Source organism: Antrostomus carolinensis, unplaced genomic scaffold, assembly GCF_000700745.2.
Source record: "Antrostomus carolinensis isolate BGI_N321 unplaced genomic scaffold, ASM70074v2 scaffold20887, whole genome shotgun sequence".
NCBI classification, from domain to species: Eukaryota; Metazoa; Chordata; class Aves; order Caprimulgiformes; family Caprimulgidae; genus Antrostomus; species Antrostomus carolinensis.
Window position 1 is genome coordinate 16,339 of NW_010329751.1, and position 24,635 is coordinate 40,973.

The 24,635-nt window shown below is 39.0% G+C and overlaps 1 protein-coding gene across 1 annotated transcript; it reads right to left on the reverse strand.

The window, feature by feature from the left end:
* Window positions 1–942: 942 nt before the first annotated feature.
* Window positions 943–24,629, reverse strand: ATP2A2 (ATPase sarcoplasmic/endoplasmic reticulum Ca2+ transporting 2). Its single transcript, XM_010172699.2, has 16 exons — window positions 24,575–24,629; window positions 22,668–22,753; window positions 21,257–21,721; window positions 18,432–18,520; window positions 14,998–15,100; window positions 14,335–14,466; window positions 14,122–14,244; window positions 13,714–13,932; window positions 12,123–12,458; window positions 11,642–11,862; window positions 10,375–10,577; window positions 9,455–9,540; window positions 8,917–9,050; window positions 7,744–7,861; window positions 7,505–7,625; window positions 943–2,063 (listed from the first exon to the last, which is right to left on the reverse strand). The coding sequence occupies exons 2-16, from the start codon at window positions 22,677–22,679 to the stop codon at window positions 2,050–2,052; spliced, it is 2,376 nt and encodes a 791-aa protein (XP_010171001.1). The 5' UTR covers window positions 22,680–22,753; window positions 24,575–24,629; the 3' UTR covers window positions 943–2,049.
* Window positions 24,630–24,635: the final 6 nt, after the last annotated feature.

Consider the following 24,635-nt stretch of genomic DNA (forward strand, 5'->3'; position numbering starts at 1 on the left):
TTCAGCCGTCTGCTGCTGAGAAAGTTGTGAGCTTCATTTTTCCTTTTGTTGCTTCCTAATTAAAGCAAGGGCAGAGGTTATGCTGAGGGCAGAGGGGGCAGTTTCTTCCACTATGCTTTGGACAAATGACTTTTTTCCTTTAGTTGAGGTATCTGTGTAAAGCATTACAGGGACACATGCCCGGCCTTTGGGTGTACTGTCCGCAGTGGCCCAGCTGGGGAGGTTTGCTGGTGACAGTGCTGTTGGCGGGAGCTGCTGACAGGCTATAAATAAGGTGGTGGGAAGAGCTGCAGTTGTAGATAACAGCTGAGTGCTGAGCTCGGTTCTGACAGCCTCAGCCCAGAGGTTAGGAGCAGAGCTCAGCTCGCTGAGAACAACGCTACCATAGTAGGAAGCAGGCAGGAGCAGTTCAGCCCCGTGTATCAACGCATCCGCCACCATCCTGTAGTTCAGCTGAACAGCAGAACGGATCCTGTGTATTTTTAAACCTCCCACTGTTGTGGTTGAAGGGTCTCAGACATGTCACCTCATTTGGATAATGCCGTTTGCTAGCAGCGTGTTGGTATCACGGGGTGGAGGTTAGGAGGTATGACATTTAATCTCAAACCCGTTACTGAAGTTGTATTATTTAGAGGCTCCCCCTCCTCTTACTCCAGACACAACTCAATTTATGGGCTTTGGAGCAGAGTGTTACAGGACACTTTGAATATCCAGTTTTTATCCTGGTGAAACCCTCAACACAGCACTGTGAGCCCATCCCAGGAGCTGCATGTGCTGGGGGAACTGTCCCTGGTTTGGGGAACAGAATAAGCCATCGCGTGTTGTAGCAAACACCCTTGGTTCATCTTCCTTTCTATGGAAGAGGGAAATAGATCAACAACTACTTCAGGTTGGGGCAATTTAGAAAATACAAAAGAACAAAAAAAAAATATAAAGATGGAGTTGGGAAAGAAATGTTTATTTTTAAGTTTCTCAGAGGGATTTTACAAACAATGGAGCATTTTAAAAAAATCTGAGTGATCAAAGTACTTGACAGTGTCCCTTAAACACACACACAAGCCCCTGGACAGAGAAAAAAAAAATCACACCAGCGAGGAGGTCAATACTGCCGGAGAGCAGCTGGCATCTGCATAGTTCTAGGAGGAAAGACTGCAATGGTGGTGGTGCTAGTAAGTGTCATCCTGGCCTTAATATAAGAGAGCGCTGAAGTACGTACGCATGTACCTGCGGAAAACAAAGTGCATCAAATAACACGCAGAGTATGTATTGTAGAATAAATTTATTTACCCGATACAAATGAAACTAGGTGTGATGCTTCTTACTGTCAGCATGTAAATAGACAATTTATTTACAACTTCTAAAGGTCATCATACATGCAGTTGTGGTAACTGGCTAAAAGTCGGTTGTTGCTTTTTAGATAAATGCATCACAATATTTTGTATTGCACCAACATCTGTCTTACTGCCTTAGATTTAAATAAGTTACATTACAGTGCAAAAGAGGTCGATTTGCACACATGATAAAAAAAATCCAAAGTTATGAACTGGAGGCTTAACATTCATCTGTAATCTTTTTTTTTCCTCGATGAATTTTATAAATAGGATCGCATTGTACATAAGCTGTTCGAGAGTAGTATGTTTGGATGATACAATACAGAGAAAGATTCGTCTACAACCAAAGGCATGCATTATTTTGATATTGTACACTGTATAAACTGACATTTTACATACAGAAATATGGAAAATTGGCTGACAGCTCCACAATTCTTGTTCAAGGATAAACAAACTCTTCTCCGTGCAGCACAGAAACCAAACTTCCCTGGAGAGAGTTTCCCATTCGGTAAGCTATATTGCACGTTTGTACGTCTGTATAATGAAGTCCTAATGGTACCACACGTTTCTTCCACAGAGAACACAATGAGTTTTGTTTTAGGGAAAGCAAAGAATCTTTTACACATGATACATGCAGAAGTTTTGGTAGATGTGTTGCTAAAAACACATGCACGCAACAAAACAACCTTACATTTCTGCAAAATTGTTTAGGAAGCGATTACTCCAGTATTGCTGAAAAGGAAAGAAAGAAAAGGCATCAGTTCATGAAAGTATCTTTAGATGAGCAAGACTAAGATCAACAGTGACAGAAGAAAGAATGTTAAGTCTGATAACTGGCTGCTCTGTGGTGGAAGGGACACTCTCAGGTTACTTTGTTCTTAAAGCCCAGAACCCTCTGGATCAGGGCTCAGCTCTCCTCCAGGCAGCAGAGCTCTCTGTCATCAGCAAAGCCAGCACTTCTCCTGCAGGAGACCGCAGTGAGAAAGAATTAAGACATATTTACACAGCTTTTGCCTTTCTCTGCCTGACCAGCAGCAATAGCCAAGTCTCACTGATTTGTAATTTGTACTTTCAGGTTCCACACTACGCAGTTTGAGCTCAATTTTTAAAGAACTTTGAAGAATGCTTTTCTGACCAAGGCATTACATTGCAAGTTTGGCCCCTGAAGTGACCTAACAATGTCCCTTTTCCAAGTGAGGCAGCTTATTCTGGGAAGCAGGAAGAAAGCTTTGAAGAAGTCATTAAACTACACGGATTAATGCGTAGGCAAAGGGTAGAGTACAACGCAATAAAGCTACTACTGTACTTTACCCCTAAAATACAGGGTCAGGTTAAGCCTTGCATCTAGGAGAGAGGAACAGTGTACTCTGATTCCCTAGAACTTGATGGTGGCTCTCCAAAACACTGCTTTCAACACTATAAAATTTAGGTTCTCCTGCTAAGATTTGAAAATGCATATTAATGTAATTAAGGATGTAATTAGCAGAGATTAGGGAAACAGTTAATGGTTAGAAGTGCAAAAAAGTAAACAAGACAGGTGCAAGAGACAGACGACTTTGTATCAGTTTTACCTCCCTTCATCTCAGCAAATTCAACCGTCTTTAAGCTGTTTACCGTGTATACTCTGTGCACGGGCTGTGTTCTTGGCACAGGGACAGAAGACTGCTGTACTGCATTTTATCATCAGATTAAAAACTCATTTTCTTAACATTAGCCTTCTCCAAAATCCTCTCCCTACAAACATAAGCCTCATCATAGCATTTTGACAGACCAGTATATATTTTTCTGCAGCCTCTTTCATACTTATTTATTTGCAATAATATTTTGGGAAACCAAGTATGAACTATTTTTATTGCTTGGATGCCAGCAAAAAGGAGCAGCTCGTTGAGTTGCTCACAGAGTACTTTGAATCACTCGCATTTGAAAGCGGAGAGAGCCTGAGGCACCACAAAGATAAAACCCCCTCTCTAAATATTTGACGTAAGACTGCAGCTGCCTGACCATTTTCTTTGCTCTGATTTGGACCAGGCTACAGAACATGGAATTCAGGAGGAGCTGCTCTCATACCAAACCCCACTGGTTTCCCAGGATAAGCTGATATCCTTCCTGGTGTTCCTAGCTTAAGGTAGCATCGGTCACATGCTTAATACTCATCAATCTCTCACCCTAGAAAATAAGTAGCAATATGTGAGGACACTAAGGAATCCAAAAAACAGCGGAGATGAAAATGTTCAGTGAGAGGAGAGAAAAGGGAAACCAAAAAAGTAGAAAGTTATTTTCTAAAAATGGAGTGGGAGATAAAGCCTGGGGAACTTTGAGTTATTTCTGCTTAAGTAAGTGCTTCTGTTTATGTATTCACAGAGGTAACACAGTACAATAGGAGTTACCTGTTCCTATCCCCAGATAACCCCAGTACAGCTAGAGAGGAAACATGTAGGGAACAAAGAAATTAAGCGAGAGGTTTCAATTCTGAGATGTTGGCAAGTAAATCTGTTCTAAACAGAAGTCTTCTCTTCTTGGCCTCCCCAGATGAAAGGGCTGGTAGCTCAAGAAAGGCAGGATCTACACAACTGAGGATAAATATTTTAGCTAGCACGTTTTCTTGCAGTGCATCACTAACCTTGCACTCTATTTCTCTAATGGACAAGCCAAGCTATCAGCTGCCTGATGCTATTCTAACGCCAGCAAGCACACTCTAGCAACCTCCCACAGCCTACTCAACTGAGATGGGTTAAGACCAGATCCACAGCACTCCAGTTCCAAGATCATGAGGAAGCTTGCCGCAGTGATTTCGGGGCAGGATGCTTCACTGCCTGGGAAGAAGCTCATAGTAGGTCTTAACATGGCCAGTCCAGACCACACAAGGCTGGTATTTACTGTGTAGTGGCAACACTTGGAAAACAGAAGTACTGAAAGCATAACAGCTGCCATTGAACCTGAGATTAGTAAGTGCTGATCACAGGGAACCCTATCACTCCATTTCTACAGGAAAATTTGGACAGCAAGATTGGGAGAAACAAAAGAAAAACAGGGTAGATAAAGATTACTTGGGCTCTTTAGGAGCACCTTACAAAACCTGACTGTTTGCATAACCTCAGGGGTCTGTAGGGATAAATGCCACTGCATTTACCCACCGGTCATCCAGCTTTCAAAGGCAAACTCCAAGGAACACAAGGCCCTAAATACATCTGATACGAGTTCTCCAATGTCAGTATTGAAATCCATGACACATGCCATGAGATTCATCTTCAACAGAGATCCAACAAAGAAGCTGTTGAAGACTGAATTCTACATATCAACAGTCATTTTCCCCTTCAACTTCTTAGAGTCAGGTCAGAAGGGGGTGTGTAGCAGGATTATTTGGTATAATAGACAGGAACAGGATTGTACAAGAAGCAGAGTCATTGATGGTGACACTCAGATACTGAGTTGGCTTTAAAAAGCCCACCAACTTGGTGCTCTGCAGGTTCACGCAGAACCAGCATTTGAAGATTCAGTGGTGTTCCTGTCCTGGAAAAAGAACTAACCTGCTACTATTTGTTTCCAACAAATAAAACACTTGTACAAATTTTGATCTCAAGGAATCCTAAATGACACGGCCTGTTAGAAACAGGGACAAGTCTCCTATTGCTCATGTATTGATACAGCAAATGGCTGGTGCTGGCCACTGGTTCTGCTGTATGCAGAACCTTAGTTTGGCACAGACAGGTTCTTCCACACTAAAGAGGGAGGGCATTCAACAGGATTTAAATATTTACGGCTCAGCAACACATTTACTACATCATCAGGTCCAGCTCCCCTACCTCGGTCACTTCAGCATCAACTTAAACAAGTCAAAGTCTAGATAAACAGTGAGAATTCACAATGCAGAGGAATTTCAGATAGCATCTGTGTATTGAGGTTAGCATCTATATTTGAAAGCCTGAAACCTAGAGAATGATCTGTGCTCACTGGGTCCCAGCTGGCACCAAGAGAACATAGCTTTTAACTATCACTTTCCTCTACGAGGAATCAGAAAGCTGTTTGAATTGGGTTATTAACAGCCTGAGCCAGCACAAGATAACACAGCACCTGCTCCTCGACAAAGACATACTGACCCCAGTACAATTTTCAAAGACTATCCTGTTAAGCTGAGACTGTTCTTTTGTCTTTTCATATGACCGCTGCACAAAGTGTTTCTGCTCCCTGGAAACAAACTTTTACAAAGAGGAGCGCCTGCGCTTTGAACACTGCAGACAGCAGAGACCAGGGAAGGGTGGTCACCTCAGAGGGACATTCCCTATCTCAGAGCAGGGAAAAAAAAAGCTTTGGAGTAAACCAGCACCTGACTACAAGTACCAGAGTGTTTTGGACACTAAACATTCATGTGAACAGCTGTCACTGTCTTAAGTTACAGATCTGTCCAATTTTATCTCAAACTTAAGACCAAAAGCTGTAAGATCTTGGGGCTCTAAGGCCCCTGGGTGCTATAAAACAAGACCTAAAATACACTAAACCAAAAGCAAGTGCTTTGCCTTTGGAATCAGTAATTTGAGCTTCAGACCACAAAACAAAGAGTCTAAAGTGGTGATAATAATGTAGCACAGCAGAGTTTGACAAAACACAGCATGGGAATGAAGGAAATTACTATTTATTCTTCAACATGTATACAGCTATTTTACAGCAAGTCACCACTGGCATGGTGAAATGGAAGAGAAATACTCACTTTAGTCGATGAAAGTTGGAAGGCATTGGAGAAAAACACCACAGTTAGGACTGTTAATGACTTACACATTGTTGATACAGGACTGAATCTGAAAACATGCTTTAACATTTACTGTAATAATGAAGGTGGTTAGTGCCACATTAAAATAAAAATAGTTCTATACAATATGTTCAATTTGGTCATGTGCTATTTACAGATTTTACAAAAAAAAAAAAAAACACACACGAGCTTGTTACTTCAAGTCAGGCTAACAACAGGCCAGCAGAGTAACTCCATGTATACAACTGATCATTAGTGCCCTAAGTGTAGGAAATCCAATTTCTAGCTATGCAGTGCAAGTTATTTTTCCAGGTCTCATTATTAATAAGTTTTCATCTTAAAGGGGGAAGGAAAAAAAAAAAAAAAGGAAAAAAAAAAGAAAAGAAAGGATCTGACACCTGTAAATACGGTATTAAAAACCAACTTAAACTCTCTTTTGGAATTAAACCAGATTGTGTTTGTTAAAAAGGCTTGGTTTGGATTTAATTAGACAGAAGTAGCCCTCCTTATCCCTGCATAATGGGCAACACTGGCAAAATAAGGTCCGATACAATAAAATACAATAGACACTTAAATAAATAATCTTAAAAAAAACAACCCTATGTATGTTGAAAATATGGAAGAACCCCAGCAGGCTGCACCTGGAATGATATTTTCTGCACGAGCAAGATTAGGCATATACCTCATACAGAAACTGGTGTAAACAAGGACAGTCAAGAACCAAGAGTGAGGGAAGAGGTGAAACCGAGAAGAAATCCTGACTGAGGTAGCAGTACTCTCTACCCAGTGCAGAAAGTTCTGCTTATGAATAAAACCTGACTTTATGACAAATTAAGTTTGGATGATCATGCAGAAGACAAACAGTTACATGCTGTTTTAGTTTTAGACAACACACATTCATTCCCTAAAATCTGCTGCCAATTTAGTTTGATAGTGTCCACTTGCTCAAAAAAAAAAAGTACTTTTTTACATCATGTGAATAGACTATTGAACAGAACACTGTACATGCTTTTCATCTACAAAAAAATATTTGCATAAAATAGTGTTAGTTCTCTGTACATGTCAATGGACACTTAAACTGTGTATAAAAGAGGAATATATTGCCCCCACTGAAGTCAGAAAAAGCAAAAAAAAAAACCAAAACCAAATCTAGATTATGAAACCTCCATCACCGGCAAATATGTTCATGTGAAAATTCAGCAGAAATAGACAGTTGCTCTAAACAATAAAAAAATTAAGTTAAACTTTTTCTTTGAATGTAAAACTTGTCACCATGTCAGTCAAGACCAGAACATATCACTAAAGTTAGTGTCTGTGCTGTAAAGCCAGATAACCAAGGGCATAGTAATGAACACAAACGGCCAGGAAACTCCTTCGGTGCATGCTGACAGAGAACACGGCTTGGTGGCAGGCCGCACACTATCTTTACCAGGTTCCAGGTAGTTACGGGCCACATATTTAAGTGTTTCATCCAGCAGAATGACAGGTAGTGAGATTTTCAACACCATCAGCCATTGTGTCACATTCAAAGGTGTGATCTGGAAGATAATCTGAAAGAAAAGCCAAGCATTACATCTTTTCTCCTCCTCCATCTCTTGCCTTAAGCTCCAGACAAGTTTCATCTCTATCTTCACGTGCAGGGATGGGTGTAAGGTAACGAGCACTTACTGGCAACGGTTCCACATAAAGGATAAGGAAGTGGAGTGACATGGACAAGCAAATGGCGCCCACCAGCCAGATATTTTCCCATGGGGGCATCCTCATCAAGGATTGATTTTCTGATAGACTGCAACAGAAACACGGTACATACGTGTACGTAAGACACTGATAGAAAATTCAATAAATCAGAAGACTAGCTGGAAAGAAAAGCAGCATGGCAAGGCACAGTTATCCCAGCCATGAAGGAAAGAGAGATACCAAGATATAGTTTATATCCAGGCTGCAACTTTAAACTACCTTGGAAGTCTGCTTAGCACAGCAGTCACAGTTCAGCCTCACATTTATTTTTGAAAGCTTTTGTGTGTTCTGCTCATTCCTGATCTAGTTTTTGCTAAGACCCTGACATCCTCTCCATGGGAGGTGGAAGGGAAAGCTGGGCATGGCAGTGTAAGACAGAATCCTCCCCAGTCTCTTGTCTGCCTGGGGACCTAGTGCACCTGCTTCTTCTGAAGTTCACTTAAAGACTGGATATACAGAGGGTTAAATAATTGCACCTTCTTAATGCCTCTTTTAATTCTGCTCTTCAGACTGAACCTGCATTTAGGCTACGCTGCAGAAGAGGCTGAGATCTAGAACATCCTATATAGAACAGTATCTCACTATGTAGGACTACTGCAGTACACTTGTATTTAAAGCTTATTTGTTTTTAAATTAACTGACCTCTAAGCTATTTGAAGAAAAATACCCTTGACATTGTGCTATTTAGTAGTTTCCATTTATAATCTAATATTAATTGGCCAAAGCCATACTCCCTTAGGGCAGGAAAAATTATTTTCCATATCTTCAGCATTCTTATTTTAGTTCTCCTTGATATCACTTTATACCAACATAGGAGGGATAATCTGATTGATTAAGCTTAGATTAGAAATAATGGAAAATATTTCAATTGCTCATGCTTAGTAAAATACCAGAGTGATTTGGCAGACTTAAAAATATACCTTATGATGAGAGATCTCAAATGTTATCTACGAGAGTTTTGTTTGCACTACCAGGATTCAGAAAGGAAATACGACTCATTCTTCATTAGTTGAGCTGTCCATGCACTAAGAATCAAATTGCACAAAAGGCAGGATTTTGGCTCAGAGACACAGAAACTTTGCTTCCCTGTTTGGATGTACAAACCTGTTGAGAGCATTGCACATCTCTATGGTGACAAGTACAGAAAGAGCCATTGTCATTGGATATGGAGACTCAAAAACCACACAGTCCACACCAGAGAAGTCTGGATTGTCCTCTTTGCACTGCAGAAAATGGCTCTAGAACAGAACAATGTGAACTCACTTCCAGAGCTTGTTAACTTTTAAAATGTAAAACAGGCAGTTATGAAATAAGCAACAAGTATTACGAAAACAAAGCTTTCTAATAACTCCTATAAGCACTGGTTTTAAATTTTTTCCAGCTTTAGAAAAATCCCCATTAGTCTTTGACCTGTAAGACAACAATTAGTCCTTCAAATTGTTTAGAAGCTCAGGTATCCCTCCTTTGAGCTTTAGTAATAAGACTAATTAATAATGATCAGGTTTTACAGTAACGAATGTGAAAACATCTCATTATATAAATTTCTGTAACCTACTGTTTTTCTACAGTCACTTCAAGTAACAATATGAAAGAAGCATGTACCTCCCTCTCTCCCCCCAAAAATATTAAACTGAGCAAATACCAGCTGATAAAAGGAAACTCTTGGACCACCATCAGCAGCGATAAACCACCAAGCAGCAGCACCCACTGTGGCAGCACCAACATAACCTTAAAGAAAACAAAGTGGTGTGAACTGTATGCACAGGAAGATCTTGCTTCCCACACTTGAACTTCCACCTCAAGACCTGTGGTACTGTAAAAAAAGGAAAGAAACTTAGGCATGAAAGTGGCAGGTTAGATACATGGCAGTGTCACTTCAGATACAGAAGTAGTTCTATGTACAACCTCAACAGCTAATGCAGGTGTGTGGCTGGTCTTAGCTCTTCACTCCCAACCTCACAACATGCCTGTCTTCCTAAGGCTGACAGTTACTGCGTGGAGAAATAACTGTCTAGTTTTTTTTGTCTAGTTTTTTTACTGTCTAGTAAAAATCTGTCTCAGTGCTTTGAGCTGAAAGTATTTCAGCCTGGAATGAGTCAAATGGGAGAAGTCAATCAGGTGGCTTCTTGAGAACTGAGGTCAGACTCAGCCCTAAGTTCAGCTCTTTTGAGGACTGTAACACCATCCACTATCAAACAATTTTGAAAGTCTAATCCAGTATGGCAGTTACAAAAATTCTTATGGTTTCCTAGTTGTCACAAGATTCTGAAGAAGTGGTGAATGTCATACTGATGTTATGCAACTAGGGTTTTTGGTACCTCAGTTGCTACTAATGAGGAGGGGGGAAATCCCAACTTTACTGTCCCTATCACAGCACTGCCTGCAAATGTGCAAAACAAAGTGTGAATCTCAAAACAAAATAAAGGAATAACACCAGTTCCACAGAACATCTATTGCTAGCTTTCCAGGTTTCAGCATACAAGGAGATTAGCAAACTGTTTTCAAGTGGATCTCAAAAAATTACTTAAGTTTACTTTAAAAGAAAAAGCTATTACTACTTACATCCAATAGCAAGGTAACGGAAGAAGAGCCATCCGCTGATCAGAGGCTCTTTAGGGTTGCGTGGTGGCTTATTCATGATATCAAGATCAGGAGGATTAAAGCCCAGAGCAGTAGCAGGCAGACCATCCGTCACCAGGTTTACCCATAACAGTTGGACAGGAATTAGAGCTTCAGGAAAACCCAGGGCAGCAGTCAGGAAGATGCTATAAAAACAAACCCCACCAATTATAAGCTTATTCTTGTGCATGTAAATAAGACCTTTTAATGCCTAAGCCTGTAGCATCATTTCTTTTCTCTCACACAGAGTTATCCATTTAATATCACAAGGTGAATATTCACATTCAGAGAACTAAAAATACATCCAAGAGCAAACATTTCTAACCAGTGGCATGTAAGCTTCGAAGCATTGTTGTCTTTTGGTAACTTCAGGAATTGAAGAGTTTCTGCTTTCACCATGTTTTTTCCCCCACTCTACTTGTCTGTATAGGTAAATAAACATATACACATGCATAAAGGCCTGCAGGCCACTTTCTAAAACACACTAAAACTTCATAGCATTTTAGCTGAAATAACTGAGCTTCATCGAGCTAGATTACTGCTCGTCCCTGCAAAAATTCAACGAGCATGTAACTTCCATGGCTCCAAGCTCATGTGATAAACAGAACAGAAACGAGGCTGCGGCAAGAACCACAGGAACGACAGCTTTAAGGGTTACAAGAAACAAGGCAAGACAATTGCTGTGTTATATTCCACTCTGGGAGAAAATATGCTTTGATATAAGCAACTGTTAGGAGATCAATACTGACATTCTGTTACCAGAAATGCATTCTGTGGCATTGGTCACCATTCCTTCCAAAGACACAGAAGAAACGTTCTTCTGTAACTCGAGGTTAAACAAACATCTAAGTTACGTCTGCGACTAAGTCATCTGAAATATGAGATCTTGTAATATTTGATTTAGGTTTTTATTTTCCTATTCTAGAAAATTATTCCAATCATAGAAATAATTGTAAAGCATTCAGCCACCTACTGACCTAGAATATTACATGCAATGCAGTGTGAATCTTTTGCAGTATGCCAAAATTCTCCAGCAAAGACTAGGCTAGAAGTATGCTGAGTTCCACACAATCACAACAATCAATTACCTGGAGAACCTGTTTCTCTGGTTTTAGTGAGAAATACTGGAAGTAAATAAATAACTAAAGACTCCATCATCACTACTCTAGTTCACAGAAGAAAAACAAAACCAAAAACATTTTAGACCTACCAAACAACTTCTCCAACATTGGAGGAGATCAAGTAACGGATGAACTGTTTCATGTTGTTATAAATTGCACGTCCTTCTTCCACAGCAGCTACAATAGTTGAGAAATTGTCATCTGCTAGAACCATTTCAGAAGCAGTTTTAGCCACTGCAGTACCAGAACCCATAGCAATTCCAATTTCTGCTTTCTTCAATGCAGGGGCATCATTGACACCATCACCAGTCTAAAACAAGAATTTAAGTTAAAAAAAAAAACCCAAACCCCAAAAGGTAGGCACTTACATACAGGACCAGAAAATAATTTTGTACTGGTATAGCTTTGAATCTTTAAAAATCACTGAAGTGCAAAACTATTCTGAGGCTCTGAGTTCAGGAAAATGTGGAAGCAAGTGTTTTCCAGAATGAGGCATTACTCTGAAAAGGTATCATTTGTGTTTAAACACAGCGTGTGCCTTTCAAACCAAGTAAAAGTTCAATTACTTACCATAGCTGTAATCTCATCAAAAGACTGAAGAAACTCAACAATTTTAGATTTGTGGGAAGGCTCTACACGAGCAAAGCAACGGGCATGGTGGCAAGCATCTCTCTGGGCAGCAAGCGAGAGTTCGTCAAATTCACGACCAGTAAAAGCTTTTGTAGAAACATCTTCATCTTCCACAAAAATACCGATGCGACGGCAAATGGCTACTGCTGTGCCTTTGTTATCACCAGTGATCATAATAACTCTAATACCAGCCTGTTTGCACAGCTTTATAGATGAAGCTACTTCAATTCTTGGGGGATCCAGCATACCCACACAGCCCACAAAGGTCAAGTTGGTCTGAAAGAAGACAGCACCAAGTTTTAGTGCAAGATCCTGTAGACTTCTCATTTAACATTAACAAAACAATTTTGCTTGCATGCTTGCTATCTCTCAGCGTAGTGCTTTTTGTTTTTACTCCTTGTGCACAATATCTGGTGGTTCTACACTAAGCAATTAGGACACTGAGGCCTATATCATCCTGCCATTTGGTCAAAACCAGTGTGTGATGAGTGATATACTCGCTCTTATGTCAGGGTTTTTTTTTTCCTGAAAGGGCTACTTGAGAGAGGTTCTGTTTCACCACACTAACTAAGCCTTCACAGCACTTTGGCTCTGACATGGAATTCAGACAGCTGGAGGAGAACGGAAAAGTCACTAATTTATACACACATTAACAAGTAAGAGGAGGTAAATAAGAATTTAATGCTTTTGGAATCATAACGCTACATGGTACCACCTACATGATGAGCATGTGGGAGGACACAGTTAATTCCCAGAGCACGGCCACACTCTGAAATGGGATCTGACCTTTCCAGACATACCTTGCTTCAAATGCACTCGTTTTGTTAGTTAAAATGTGCTCTCGTTGTTCAGCCTTGCAAATGCAACCTGCAAGCAGTCAAGTCTTTCTTGTAATCAGTGCCAGGAGCACAGAGCACAAGCCAAAAGCTCTCATGCAAGCGTTGTCATTCCCCACCCCCCCAAAAATCCTAGATACAGATTTCATTGGAAAATTACAAAGTAACTAAGATGATAATCAGGGATGGAGCTTTTGCAGCTGACAAGATGGAGGCAGGGAAGCGAACTTGACTCTCAGAGCACAAAATAGCAGAGCACAAAATCCCCAAAGAGGTCCTGCAGTTGAGCAATGTCAAACTGAAAACCATTAAAGCCGAAACCACAATGCAATTTTTGGAATATTTTTTAGAGTCTGTCTCTGAGAACAGTTTAACGTGTTATAATCCTGAGGACCTTATGTATATACATCTAATAATATAATTTGCAGCTGTTTAATTTATGTCATCTTACACTTTTACCCAAGCAGCAGCATGTATACCAGCATTCAACAACAGTTTCTTCAAAGACACATACAGTCTCTTTCTAAACTGAGCATTCCCTCTACATATGTGGCTAATTTTTGTGTCTGACATCAAAAATACCCAGAAAGAGAAAATTCTCAGACCTAACTTCCTCAAGAAACAATCAAACATACAGAGTCACCATTCTCCAGTTTGGTAGAAGAAGTCTTAAAATGATATTTTACTAAACTTACCTCATAGTTAATGAAATTTGAGGAGTCCTCAAGATTCATTTCCTCTTTCCTGGGTGGATTGTCATGGGTCGCCAGAGCCAAGCAACGCAACGTATCTCTCCCAGTTCCCCATTCTCTAATGACAGACATTATTTTCTGCTTAATCCCTGAGGTTAATGGTATTTTAGCATTTCCAACACGGACATGTGTACATCTGTCAATTACACCTTCTGGAGCACCCTGCAGAGCAGGAAAATAAATAAATAAATAAAATTTAGCTTAATAAATCCCTTTCCATTACAACATTTGCTCACATTACAGAATCCTCCCTTCATGTTCAAGCTACAGTCAGTTCTGCCATGATTTTTTAGTACTGTGCTACCTTTGCAGCCATTCAATAACTACACTTTCTTCAAGTGAGGAACTGACCTTAACAAACATCTTACTCATGGATGTGCGGCTTGGTTTGTTCGGTGTACAATAGACAGACATAGACTTTCTGTCTCTCGAGAATTCCAGAGTGAATTCTTTCTTCATGAGTTGTTTTATCACCTTATAAAAAACAATAGCATAAAAATGCATTTAGATAATACATCCTACAGAATTCACTCCCTAATGAATTCCAGACAAAGGAATACTGACCGAGTTGCAAGCATTTGCACGTTCAATTCTAGAAAGTCCTTTCAAGTCCGTGTCAAATACATTCATCTTTTCAACCAGACAGGTAAGTGCTGTTTCTGTGGCTTCACCAACTTTTTCATATACTCCCTTAGCCTTTAGTTAACACAAAGCAAACAAAAAACACAGGAGTTTATTTTAAATCTCACCTAGAACTTTACTAGAGACAAAAGCTCAAGTTTCATCATGGAAAAAAAAAGCTTAACAAGACTTACCATGGCTTATGAAACAAGCAAAACTACTTTTAAAAAGCAGCTTGGAAGAGGATGATTTGTAGGAAATTTCAACCTTTACTCTTAAGACCAGCAGAGAAAGGTGTCAGTATTTTATCACCAAGCATTTAAGTCATTATGAGATGCAGCTATCTTAAGCAAGGCAAAGCAAGAAAGTAGCAGCGTATTCTACACACCAGGAGATCTCTAAGTTCCAGATTGCACTTGCTGCCTGGCTTTCGTTTTCTCAGTGTTCAACAAACAAGTAATTCCCAGAATTAATACTTAAGAGGACCTAAATACTCTCCCCCTTGACTAGAGAGGGATTTACCACTGAAAGGTACTACACAGACAGTTGAGAACAAACATTTCCCCTCATTCTCACACTCTGCTCTGTTCTAGGATATGTACTTACTTCATTGTAATCCAAAGAGGAATCATTACAGAGCGCACAGATCGTTGCAAGTTCCACAAGGCCATCATACTGGCTACATTTAATAAGTTTGTCATCTTTATGCCTTTCCAAAGGAAGAAAATGGGGAGATTTAAGTTAGTTATTTAGTATTAGCATCTCATCTTTTCCCCTTCTTTAATCCCTTTACTGTATTTCCATTTAGTACAATGCTTATTAGTTATGAACTTGGAACTACAGAACCAGAAATTGTTGAGAAGGTTTGATAAAGGCGAGTTCTGAAGTTTAGATCAAAGAGTCACAAACAGAATGACATGATTATCCATGAAAACACTGCCTGAAGTACAAAATCTTACTTCCTCTGGTGATAATCATACAGCAATGTAAAAGAGAAGAGCTCAGTGAAGAGGCAAACAAGAGCAGTATTAGACTGTGCGTAGGACTTGGAAGGGAGTTTCAAGTAGGAAAGGGATAGTTGGTGGATACCTTCAGAGTTCAGCTTCCTCAGCCTTACTGCATATGCTGCAGATTTACTGCCACGCATGAAAGTAGATTTGGCCTTTTTAATTCCTAAAAATAAATCTGTACTATATGTGAACCTCCTAAACCAACTAAGAGCTAAGTCATTTCATAATATATATTCCACCAGAAAAGAAATATTCTTTTTCTAGTACTCCTATACACTTAATGAAGAATATCTGTAGTCTTTAGAAACAGGGAAGGTACATTTTCCTGCAGTAATGCACCATTTAGACATCACAAATAAGAAGCCATTTCTTTGCTTTCACATTTGGAAATAGTTAGTAAATGAATTCATTTTCTGGAACATTAGCATACTTGTAGGGTAAGCATAAAAGAACCCAGTCAGTCAGTGTTCAATACTGTTATTTCCCCCCCTACCAAAATTAGCACAACATAACTCATATCTAACACCTTTCATTAAAGCTCTCAAGAAGGGAAAAAAGTTCTGGTGGTAGAAAGACGTGGATCACTTCTCTGTAAGAATTCATAACCTAGACTATGACGTCTCCAATTATGTAAGCTTTTGTTCAGTCTGTGGTAGCACTGCAAACAAATCCCAGTGTTGTATAACACAGCATGTGAACAAAATGCATCTTGAAAAAACAAGTATGTTTTTAAAGTTTCATTTTGCATTTAATTCTACAGCCGTAAGCAGTGGCTTTAAACTCTCAACTCTTCAAATTCCCCAGCACCTCTCGGTTTGTCACCTCATTTATCACAGCTAATCTTCCTGCTTTCACCTGTGCTGAACTTTAAGAAAACAGGCTTATTTGAATATTCCTAACTTTTATACCAGAGGGGTTTTTTTCCCCCTTGCCTGTGTGTTCCTTATCAACAACTTCTGAAGAATGGCAAGTGCAAATGGAGTGTAAGTTGCAGGGGTCAGTTCTGGATAAGATGTTTTGTGGGGGGGGGTTTTTTTGTTGTTGTTTTGGTTTTTTCTTCAAACTTCAGGCTTTTTGATTAGCTAAAGATGAACTCATTTGAAGGTCAAGTGCTGTCTGCTAGCTTTTGACACAGTTCTAAATTACTGTTAGTTTTATGCTCCCAGTTTACAAGTAAGCATGCACACTACATGTGCCAAGACCCAACAAAACTACTCCAAACTGTTTGACAATCTCCTAACATCTCTGGGAAATCAGTCAGGATGAAATTTTAGTTTTTCAGTATGAAGTATCTATAAATTTATATTCTGAACGCATTTTAGTGGAAAGTTATGTATCAAATACTTTTAAGAGTAAGTGAAAAAAATACTGATTTATTGCAAAACCACTTAATGGTTATGAAATAGAGTAGGCTGCCTACAGAGCTGTGGAGGACACCAGCATCTGAAGTTAAGTACAACAAAAGCATCTGTCAGGAATGGGTCACACATCACAACAGTCCTGCTCTGGGGCAGTGCAATGGACTACACTGCCTCTTAAGGTCACCACCAAACTGTGTTTTCAGTGACAGTCTGCAGTCCAAGGTGAAGTCAGTCACTTCCCTTAAAATCCTTACAAAGCCACTGATTTTAAAAAAGCTGTCCATAAACGCAGAACTAAATCTGCCCTAAAGGTTTGAGAATTTAGCTATTTGTTTCCTTATGCTCCAATAACAGCCTTTCTGGGGTAATTTCCCTTTCACAGAATGTTCTTTACGTATGTGAATGCAGTGCTATTAACATGCTTGGGCACATTTCCCCAATTTCAGCAAGTGAAAATGGAACATAAACATACACTGATGGCTGTCCTATTACACTCGACATCTGTCATCACACTGGATTTTATTATTCTGTTTATCTAGACCTCTTGTGAGACCAGCTAAAGCATAATAGCTAGATGCTTTACAAGATCTAGAATGTCACCTTGCCTAAGTAAATGCAGCCTCTTGAAATGAAAGTGTAAGCTTTTGACAGCAATTAGCTTTGAAACAAAAGAGAATTGGGGAATTAAGCTTTCCCAGCTGCTGAGAACACCACGGTCTTAACTGCTATGAAAATTAAACTGAGATAATCACTATTGAGATCAGTGAAGATTTCATGGAGTCAGAGGCACACATGTGAAACTTCACAGGGTTGAGATGTTTACAATAATTGAATCTTAACTCTACTACATACATAGTAGAATTCCATTCTGCAAGTAAAAGTGAAGTGATAAGATTAAGAACACATAAAAGACTGGCCAAGTAAAAGGAGCTGCAACAATTCAGGAAGAAGAGGCTCTCCTAGAAGCAGAGCCCTAAAAATTCCTGAAGTTGTCAGGATGAACCACCTATCCCACTAGTAGAGACTTGCAACTGATAAAGTAAACCAAACATATCCTTCCTTTCCTAAAGGAGTGGGTTTAACACCAGCTCAAATTCCAAACACTGACACAAACACACACATCTATTCAAATAGAGATGCACTGAGTCAAATAAACTACTGAGGGAAGGGGATAGGAATTTACAGTAAGTTTAGGAATTTAACTCCAACGCATTAGTAAGATGCTTTAGAAGTCTCCTACCTTCTCAGAGGCAGGGGAATTGGAAACATTGAGCTTACAGATTAACAGAGGCTCATCTGTTGAGACTCATGCAGGTTTTTTAAAATAAAAAAGCAAACCTCATTTTGAAGCACTGCAATATCTAATCTCAATCAACTAAGATTCCAGTAAAATAAATCCTCTCAACCTACCCCCAGTTTATTTGTAGATTATCAAAGGAACACTGCAATGTTGGAGACTGTATTAAGCAAGTTTAATGAAGGTTTACTTGTCTAGAATTTAACTTCCTTTTACTGTTAATTACTTTCCCCGCTAACCCTTCAGTGTACATTCTCACTGGTTGAGCTTTCATTTATTATCAATATTGAATATGACACGCATCACTTTTCAAGCCCATGGTAATAGTCAGTGCATAAACAGACAAATATTTAACTTCAACAGAACACTTACACTTCTCCCATGGGAGCATAGGTTGAACCAGTCACAGTAAATTCATTCAGAGAACAGCTATCTCCTTCTACTCTGTCCAGGATAAACATCTGAAAATAGAGTTAGAAGTGTTACCACCTTTGAACAATAATTAATGCAAGAAATTTAAACAAGCCTTAAGCAAGCAGGTACAAGAGGTAAGTTCAGCTTGAATAAACAAACTAGACAAAACCAGATACAATACTCTGCACTTCGATCCCATATATGTTTGAACAGCTCCCTATACTGAAGCACGAAGTACAGAAAACAGCACTTCTGCTTAACAGGTTTCATTTGAAAACTGAATTGTGGCACAAGTACACCAAAGAGTTGAAAAAAAAAACCAAACCCAAACCCACATAAACTATGTATACTTAACTTCAGTTGTGAAGACTACTCACACGTGCACTTGACAATCTTGACTATACCCAAGCTCTTCCTAGGCTTCAGACTTGTAAATTAATTCTCATGTGTCTTTTTGAGACAGCAGTTCCCATCAAAAGCAGCATGGGGCAGCTTGGAAACTGACAATTCTTGCCAAACTACAAACAAAAGCTTCTAGATCTAAGAGGCAAGGTTTTAGACAAGAGCCAGACTACGGCCAGTTTCCCTTAATACCAGCCGCTAAGTGAAAGTGTTTCCTGTCCTGGTTTTCCAGTTTTCAGTCACTTTACCATCCAGTAAAGTAGCTTAAAACCAGACAGCTCAAGTGCCCTTCTAACACAGGCTGAAATGTTATTTTCAAATAAAGACATCAGTCTGAAGGATGCAGTTGTACCCTGTAAGACACCTGCACCTCAGACTTCCCTTTGTTTCTGTTTCCTCTCTAGGAGAGCTGCAGGCAGAACCACATCTGGGAAGATGGAGATAAACACAGTGCCTGAAGCTGTCATAAACTTATGACTTGCTGGAGTGGTAGTAGAGAAGAAAATACTATCAATTAGTGAGAAATTTTATCTTAATAGAACTTCTCACCCATTGGGCAGTATAAACCATTTTGCCATACCACAGTTCAGCAACGTCTTACTTCCCCCTCATTGCGCTGCCTCATGCTTTAGGCAAGCACCTTCAAAATAGAGTCTAATAATTAGTTGTTCTGCAACTGATCTGCACTGATGTCTTGAGACATTAGTGCTTTTAGAAAAAGAAAAAAAAAAAAATCAAAAAGCTAGCCAAGCTGATAAATTAAAAGCCCACAAAGCAGAATAAGTGCATTATCAGAGGGATACACATCAGGAGGACCTTAAAACAATCACTCAAGTATCCTCCTAAAGGAGTATAATTTGACTGAAACGTTTTAGTACAGGGTTCCTTTGGACACTCAGGAGTTACTACTTAACACAAAAACTAGAACTACAAGTGGAATTACTATTGTAAACCAGTCTTCTTAAAAAGCTAAGCAATCTCTCAGAGTGAAACCTAGAATAAGCGTATTGTTTATAGGTGTAAGGATTTTGCTATGTCTTGCAATTAAGGTTATTCTGTAGCTGTCAGAGGTTAACAAGGAACCAACTAAGTTGTACTGCACGAGATCTAAAACATTTAGCCCTCTAAACGTAGGACACAGCATTCTGAGCTTTTAAACAAACACAACTTAAATGATGAGTTAACCAGGAAGCCTTCTGCTTTTAGAATCTGCATGATGAAAAAAAATCCCTGCAAAGACTAGGGCAGTTATGCAACTCTACTGCAAGTAACCTCCTCTGGAATACTGATGAGCAGCTGCTTTGTGTCTCTTAGGTATAAATACTACAATACTTAAGGAAGTAGAACAAGTCAACCACCAGTTAGAAAGAAAAAACCATCAATCACATGAGAATAAAGTGCTTAAGGCTTACAAACTGCTGCCACTGGTGTGTAGTGCCCAACATTTACACATTTGGAATTCTAACCCAGTGTAATGACTCTGAACATTTGATGTCAGGAGTTGCTACGCTACTGAACATCTACAATTATTAAACAGAAGAACTTAATGTTTTCTCCATAAAATTCCTACACAGACTATCAAGTATATGGCAAGCACAGAGAACTGGCAAGGGAACTTGCATTATATTAAGTGACTGGTTAGAAAAGTCTCAAATTAATAAACACTAAAAATAATATTGGGGGGAAGGGAGGAAGGGCACATAACTTATGCTTACTTAAAAACACACCATACAGTGGCAACGACCCCTGGCAATGCTGGTGAGAGGGTCAACTGCACCTCCAAGTTGCCAGATTAGTCATACAACATTGCACACTGAAAACACTACAGCGATTTACATCAGACCAGTAAGAGCTGCTGAAGATAAGATAACCAAATAAAGGTGGAACCCTCACAGCAGTGAAAATACCTGAGACTATCCAAGTTACTGTAGTAGATCTTCTACCTTTTTCCTCATTGCTAAGTTTCTCCATCATTGTCATCTTGCTAAATTAAAGAGACAAGTGTTTTACACTTGCACACATCCTGCTTCTAGAGTGTAACTATCCTACCTTTCTGAAATAGGGGACAAATCATGCTAAATAATTACTAGTAGACTGAATGGCTTACAGACAAGTCAATGGAAAGCTGGTTGCAAACAACTTTCTCTTCCATCAAGCGTGGGTACAGCTATTTTTGGCCATGACTAAATAAGGGAAGAGATAAAAGTCTTAAACACTACACTGTGGAAAACTGAATTAGAAGTGGAAGATTATCTTAGGAAAATAAAGCAAGATTTTGATGATATGAGAACCAAAAGACTTGCTATCAAAAGAATTCAAGCAATGCTGACTATTCAGAGTAGCTGAGGAGAAAAAGAAAAATAGAAGATAGTTCAACATACCCTGCAGACTGACATCTGATTCGTGGTCAGAGTACCAGTCTTGTCAGAACAAATAACTGAGGTGCAACCCAAGGTTTCCACAGAGGGAAGACTTCTAACAATAGCGTTTTTCTTGGCCATTCTCCGGGTTCCAAGAGCCAAGCAGGTGGTAATGACAGCAGGCAGACCCTCAGGAATAGCAGCAACAGCAAGAGCAACAGCAATTTTAAAGTAATAGATAGCACCTCGAATCCAGGAGCCACCATGAACCGGATCATTGAAGTGACCAATGTTTATTATCCACACAGCGATGCAGATAAGCGAGATGACTTTAGACAGCTGCTCTCCAAACTCATCCAGTTTCTGTTGGAGCGGGGTTCTCTCTTGTTCAGTAGCCACCATTTCATCACGAATTTTTCCAATTTCAGTGTTTACTCCTGTTGCAATAACCACTCCCATAGCTTTACCAGCAGCAATATTAGTACCCTAGTGTAAATAAAGAAATGGGAAGAGAAAAATTGTAGTCAATCTATAAACAGGCTTTAGTGATGGGTTTTTTTGTTTGTTTTTAAATTTACCAAAAACCACCTTACAGAAATCCAGACTGTGTTTCAGTTAGGATACGGAAAAAGCAGAAGAGGAAGAGAATGAATGACATTCCCCCAGTATCTGTAAGAGAATACTCCAGTGTACAATTTCTGCTTACACAGTGGGCTCAAAATGAATCAGTATTGATCTATTATAAGCAGCATAGTCAAACTCAGCTGCTGAGTACGCAGGATGTATTTCAACTGGAATCTTGAAGTGTGTTTTTCCTTTATTAGGATTGTATTTTGCCAAATTTCATGTTATTTACTATGAGTAACAGATGTGTTCTGTGGGGCTCCCTGTGTGAACATACTTAACATGAGAAAGAACAGTTAGATTTTTCTAGAAGGAGCCTATTAACAGTAAGAGAATTATTTTGTAACCTGAAAGGCATTCAGTGCTTCCTTTAACCAAATTTGAATAAACTGCTTCATTCCTATATAGAAAGCTAGTTCTCAATTTTAGCCACACAATATCACAATTTGTGTGGGCATTCTTATCACTCTTAAGAACTTTACCTTAGAAAAGTAACGTAGAAGCACTTTAAAATTAGAGTGTGTGCTCCAGCCTTCAAGACTTTCTCATGAAGAACAAAAAAATCAGTTTTGTCATATAAATTGGTTTCAACAAACATTTTCCCTGAGGACAGCTTTTAATCTAAGTTCCTTCTAATTTTTAATTCATTTAGTTCCATTTACATGGAGACACACATACAGATGCATATAGAGAATACAGCAAAGGTCATACAGCTTTTAGGTGAAGACCTGAAGTTCTGCATGTTTTTGTTTGTCAGCTTCAGCATTATTTTACAAAAGTTTTTAAAATTTCAAAAGAAATAACTTACAGAAAAAAGCATGTTCTTCTTGTCTTGGTTTACAGCACGAGGATCAGGCACAGGGTCAGTGTGCTTAATAACAGACACAGATTCACCTAAAATAAAGATAAACAGTCTTAAGAAGAGATTATACATGTATATCTTGAGTCCAGGGAATTGAAAAGTTACAATCCTCGGTCCTAAAATTTTTTAGGATGTCAAAATTCTTTCCTCAAATGATTTTATTTAATTGCTTAAGTGAAACTGGAAATATTTCAGTTGACCCAAAAAGTGAATGGTTGGCTTTTAATGAAAATAGGAAAGGATTTAAGTAAACATTTTATATAGTTAGAATTAACAAAGCAGACACCATGTCTTTTAAGCAACAGTGACTATGAAAAGTGGTCAAACAAGCAGCTGGTACTCCACTCCTCCTTTTAAGGCAGCAACATCTACTGCACGAATTAGATATTTTTTGTGCTTCTCATGCAGTCAAGAGCATTTCTGTTCTCTATATGCACTGCAAGAGGTACATTCTTATTTAAATAATGAGATGCTACCACAGTTATATATCTGTGATGGCAAAACATCACAGTTATACTGGCAGACCTTAAAAAAAAATAAATTAAGTGTCATGCAGCCGTCAGTTTAACTCCTTTAGTCAGAAGTCCTTCAGAGAACACTTCCATAAAAGCCTTAAATATGTAAGTTTCTATAAACACGTCACACAGGTAGAGAAAGGTTTATTTTCTATAAAAACAGATGTTAATTACTACATCAGATTTCACAAGGTGGTAACTCTGACTGAAGCTAAGAGCATACTACTTTTTGTAAGCTTGAAAGACAAAGCTTCCTACTTTTAAAAGCTTTGTTATGAACCATCTTAGACTTCAGTCCTACTTTATTAGTTAGGAGAGTCAAGCATCAACTTAAAATAGGCTGCAAACAGAAAAGGTTTTCTTTAAAAAAATATACCTGTTATTTAAACAAAGACAAGGAATTAGTCCCTTTATATGGGCTTTCAGTGCTTTTCTTCTACTTCAGTTCCAATAGCTTGACAAACACGGAGTGCCTACATTTTCTTACACTAAACATAAGTAAGTTTCATCAGTTCTGTGCTATTCAGGATCTGTACTGAGAAACTCTGAGGCCTGTTTCAAGACAGATTCAAGTTCGAAAATAGGTTTCTTATGAATACTTCACTGTTTTAAAATTCAGGCCTAGTTAACATTAATTTATGCTACCAAAACAGGCAGACAGATCTTCGTGTTCCAGCTGAAAGAAAGCTATTATAGCATGCTTGGTTGATTCCTAGCTTCTTTCCTATATTCAGAAGTACTGCTACTTTGTTTTGTTTTCAACAAATCTGAAAAGTGCTCTAAATATAGCTGCTGAACTTGAGAGCTGGTACCAGAACACACATGAATGTGCGTGCACAGAATTTCAGCAAATTCAGGATTTCAGACTTCACTGTACTGAGTCTTTAGCAAAAACAGTTCAAAAGCTGCTTATTCCAAAAGTTATTATACCTTGTGAAGGAAAATGAGTAACTGTTGCAGAAGATGTTTAGTAAGATTTCTATACTTTCATATTTGAGCAGTGACAAGATGTTCAAACCTAGAAGACTGCATAAACTAGAACAGTTTCATTTTAGTTTCCCCACAAGTCACTACACTGTGTGCCTCTTGGCAGGGGGGGCAGTGAGAAAGACTAAAAAGCATTACAAGCCTCAGTCAGTGAGCGCGTAACGCCAATGATGAAGCAATGCACTCAGCCACTCTGAAGAGCTAAGTTACTAGATCAGAAATTCACTACACTTGAATGCAACATAGTACTTGAATAGCTACAGGCTTGTTTCTAATGGATTATTCTAAACACACTGTGAAAAGGCATTTTCAGTTATGCACATAATTATCCAAAATTCACAGACATTATACCTGTGAGAATTGACTGGTCTACCCTTAGAGTTGTAGATTTGATAGAAGTAATTCTTATATC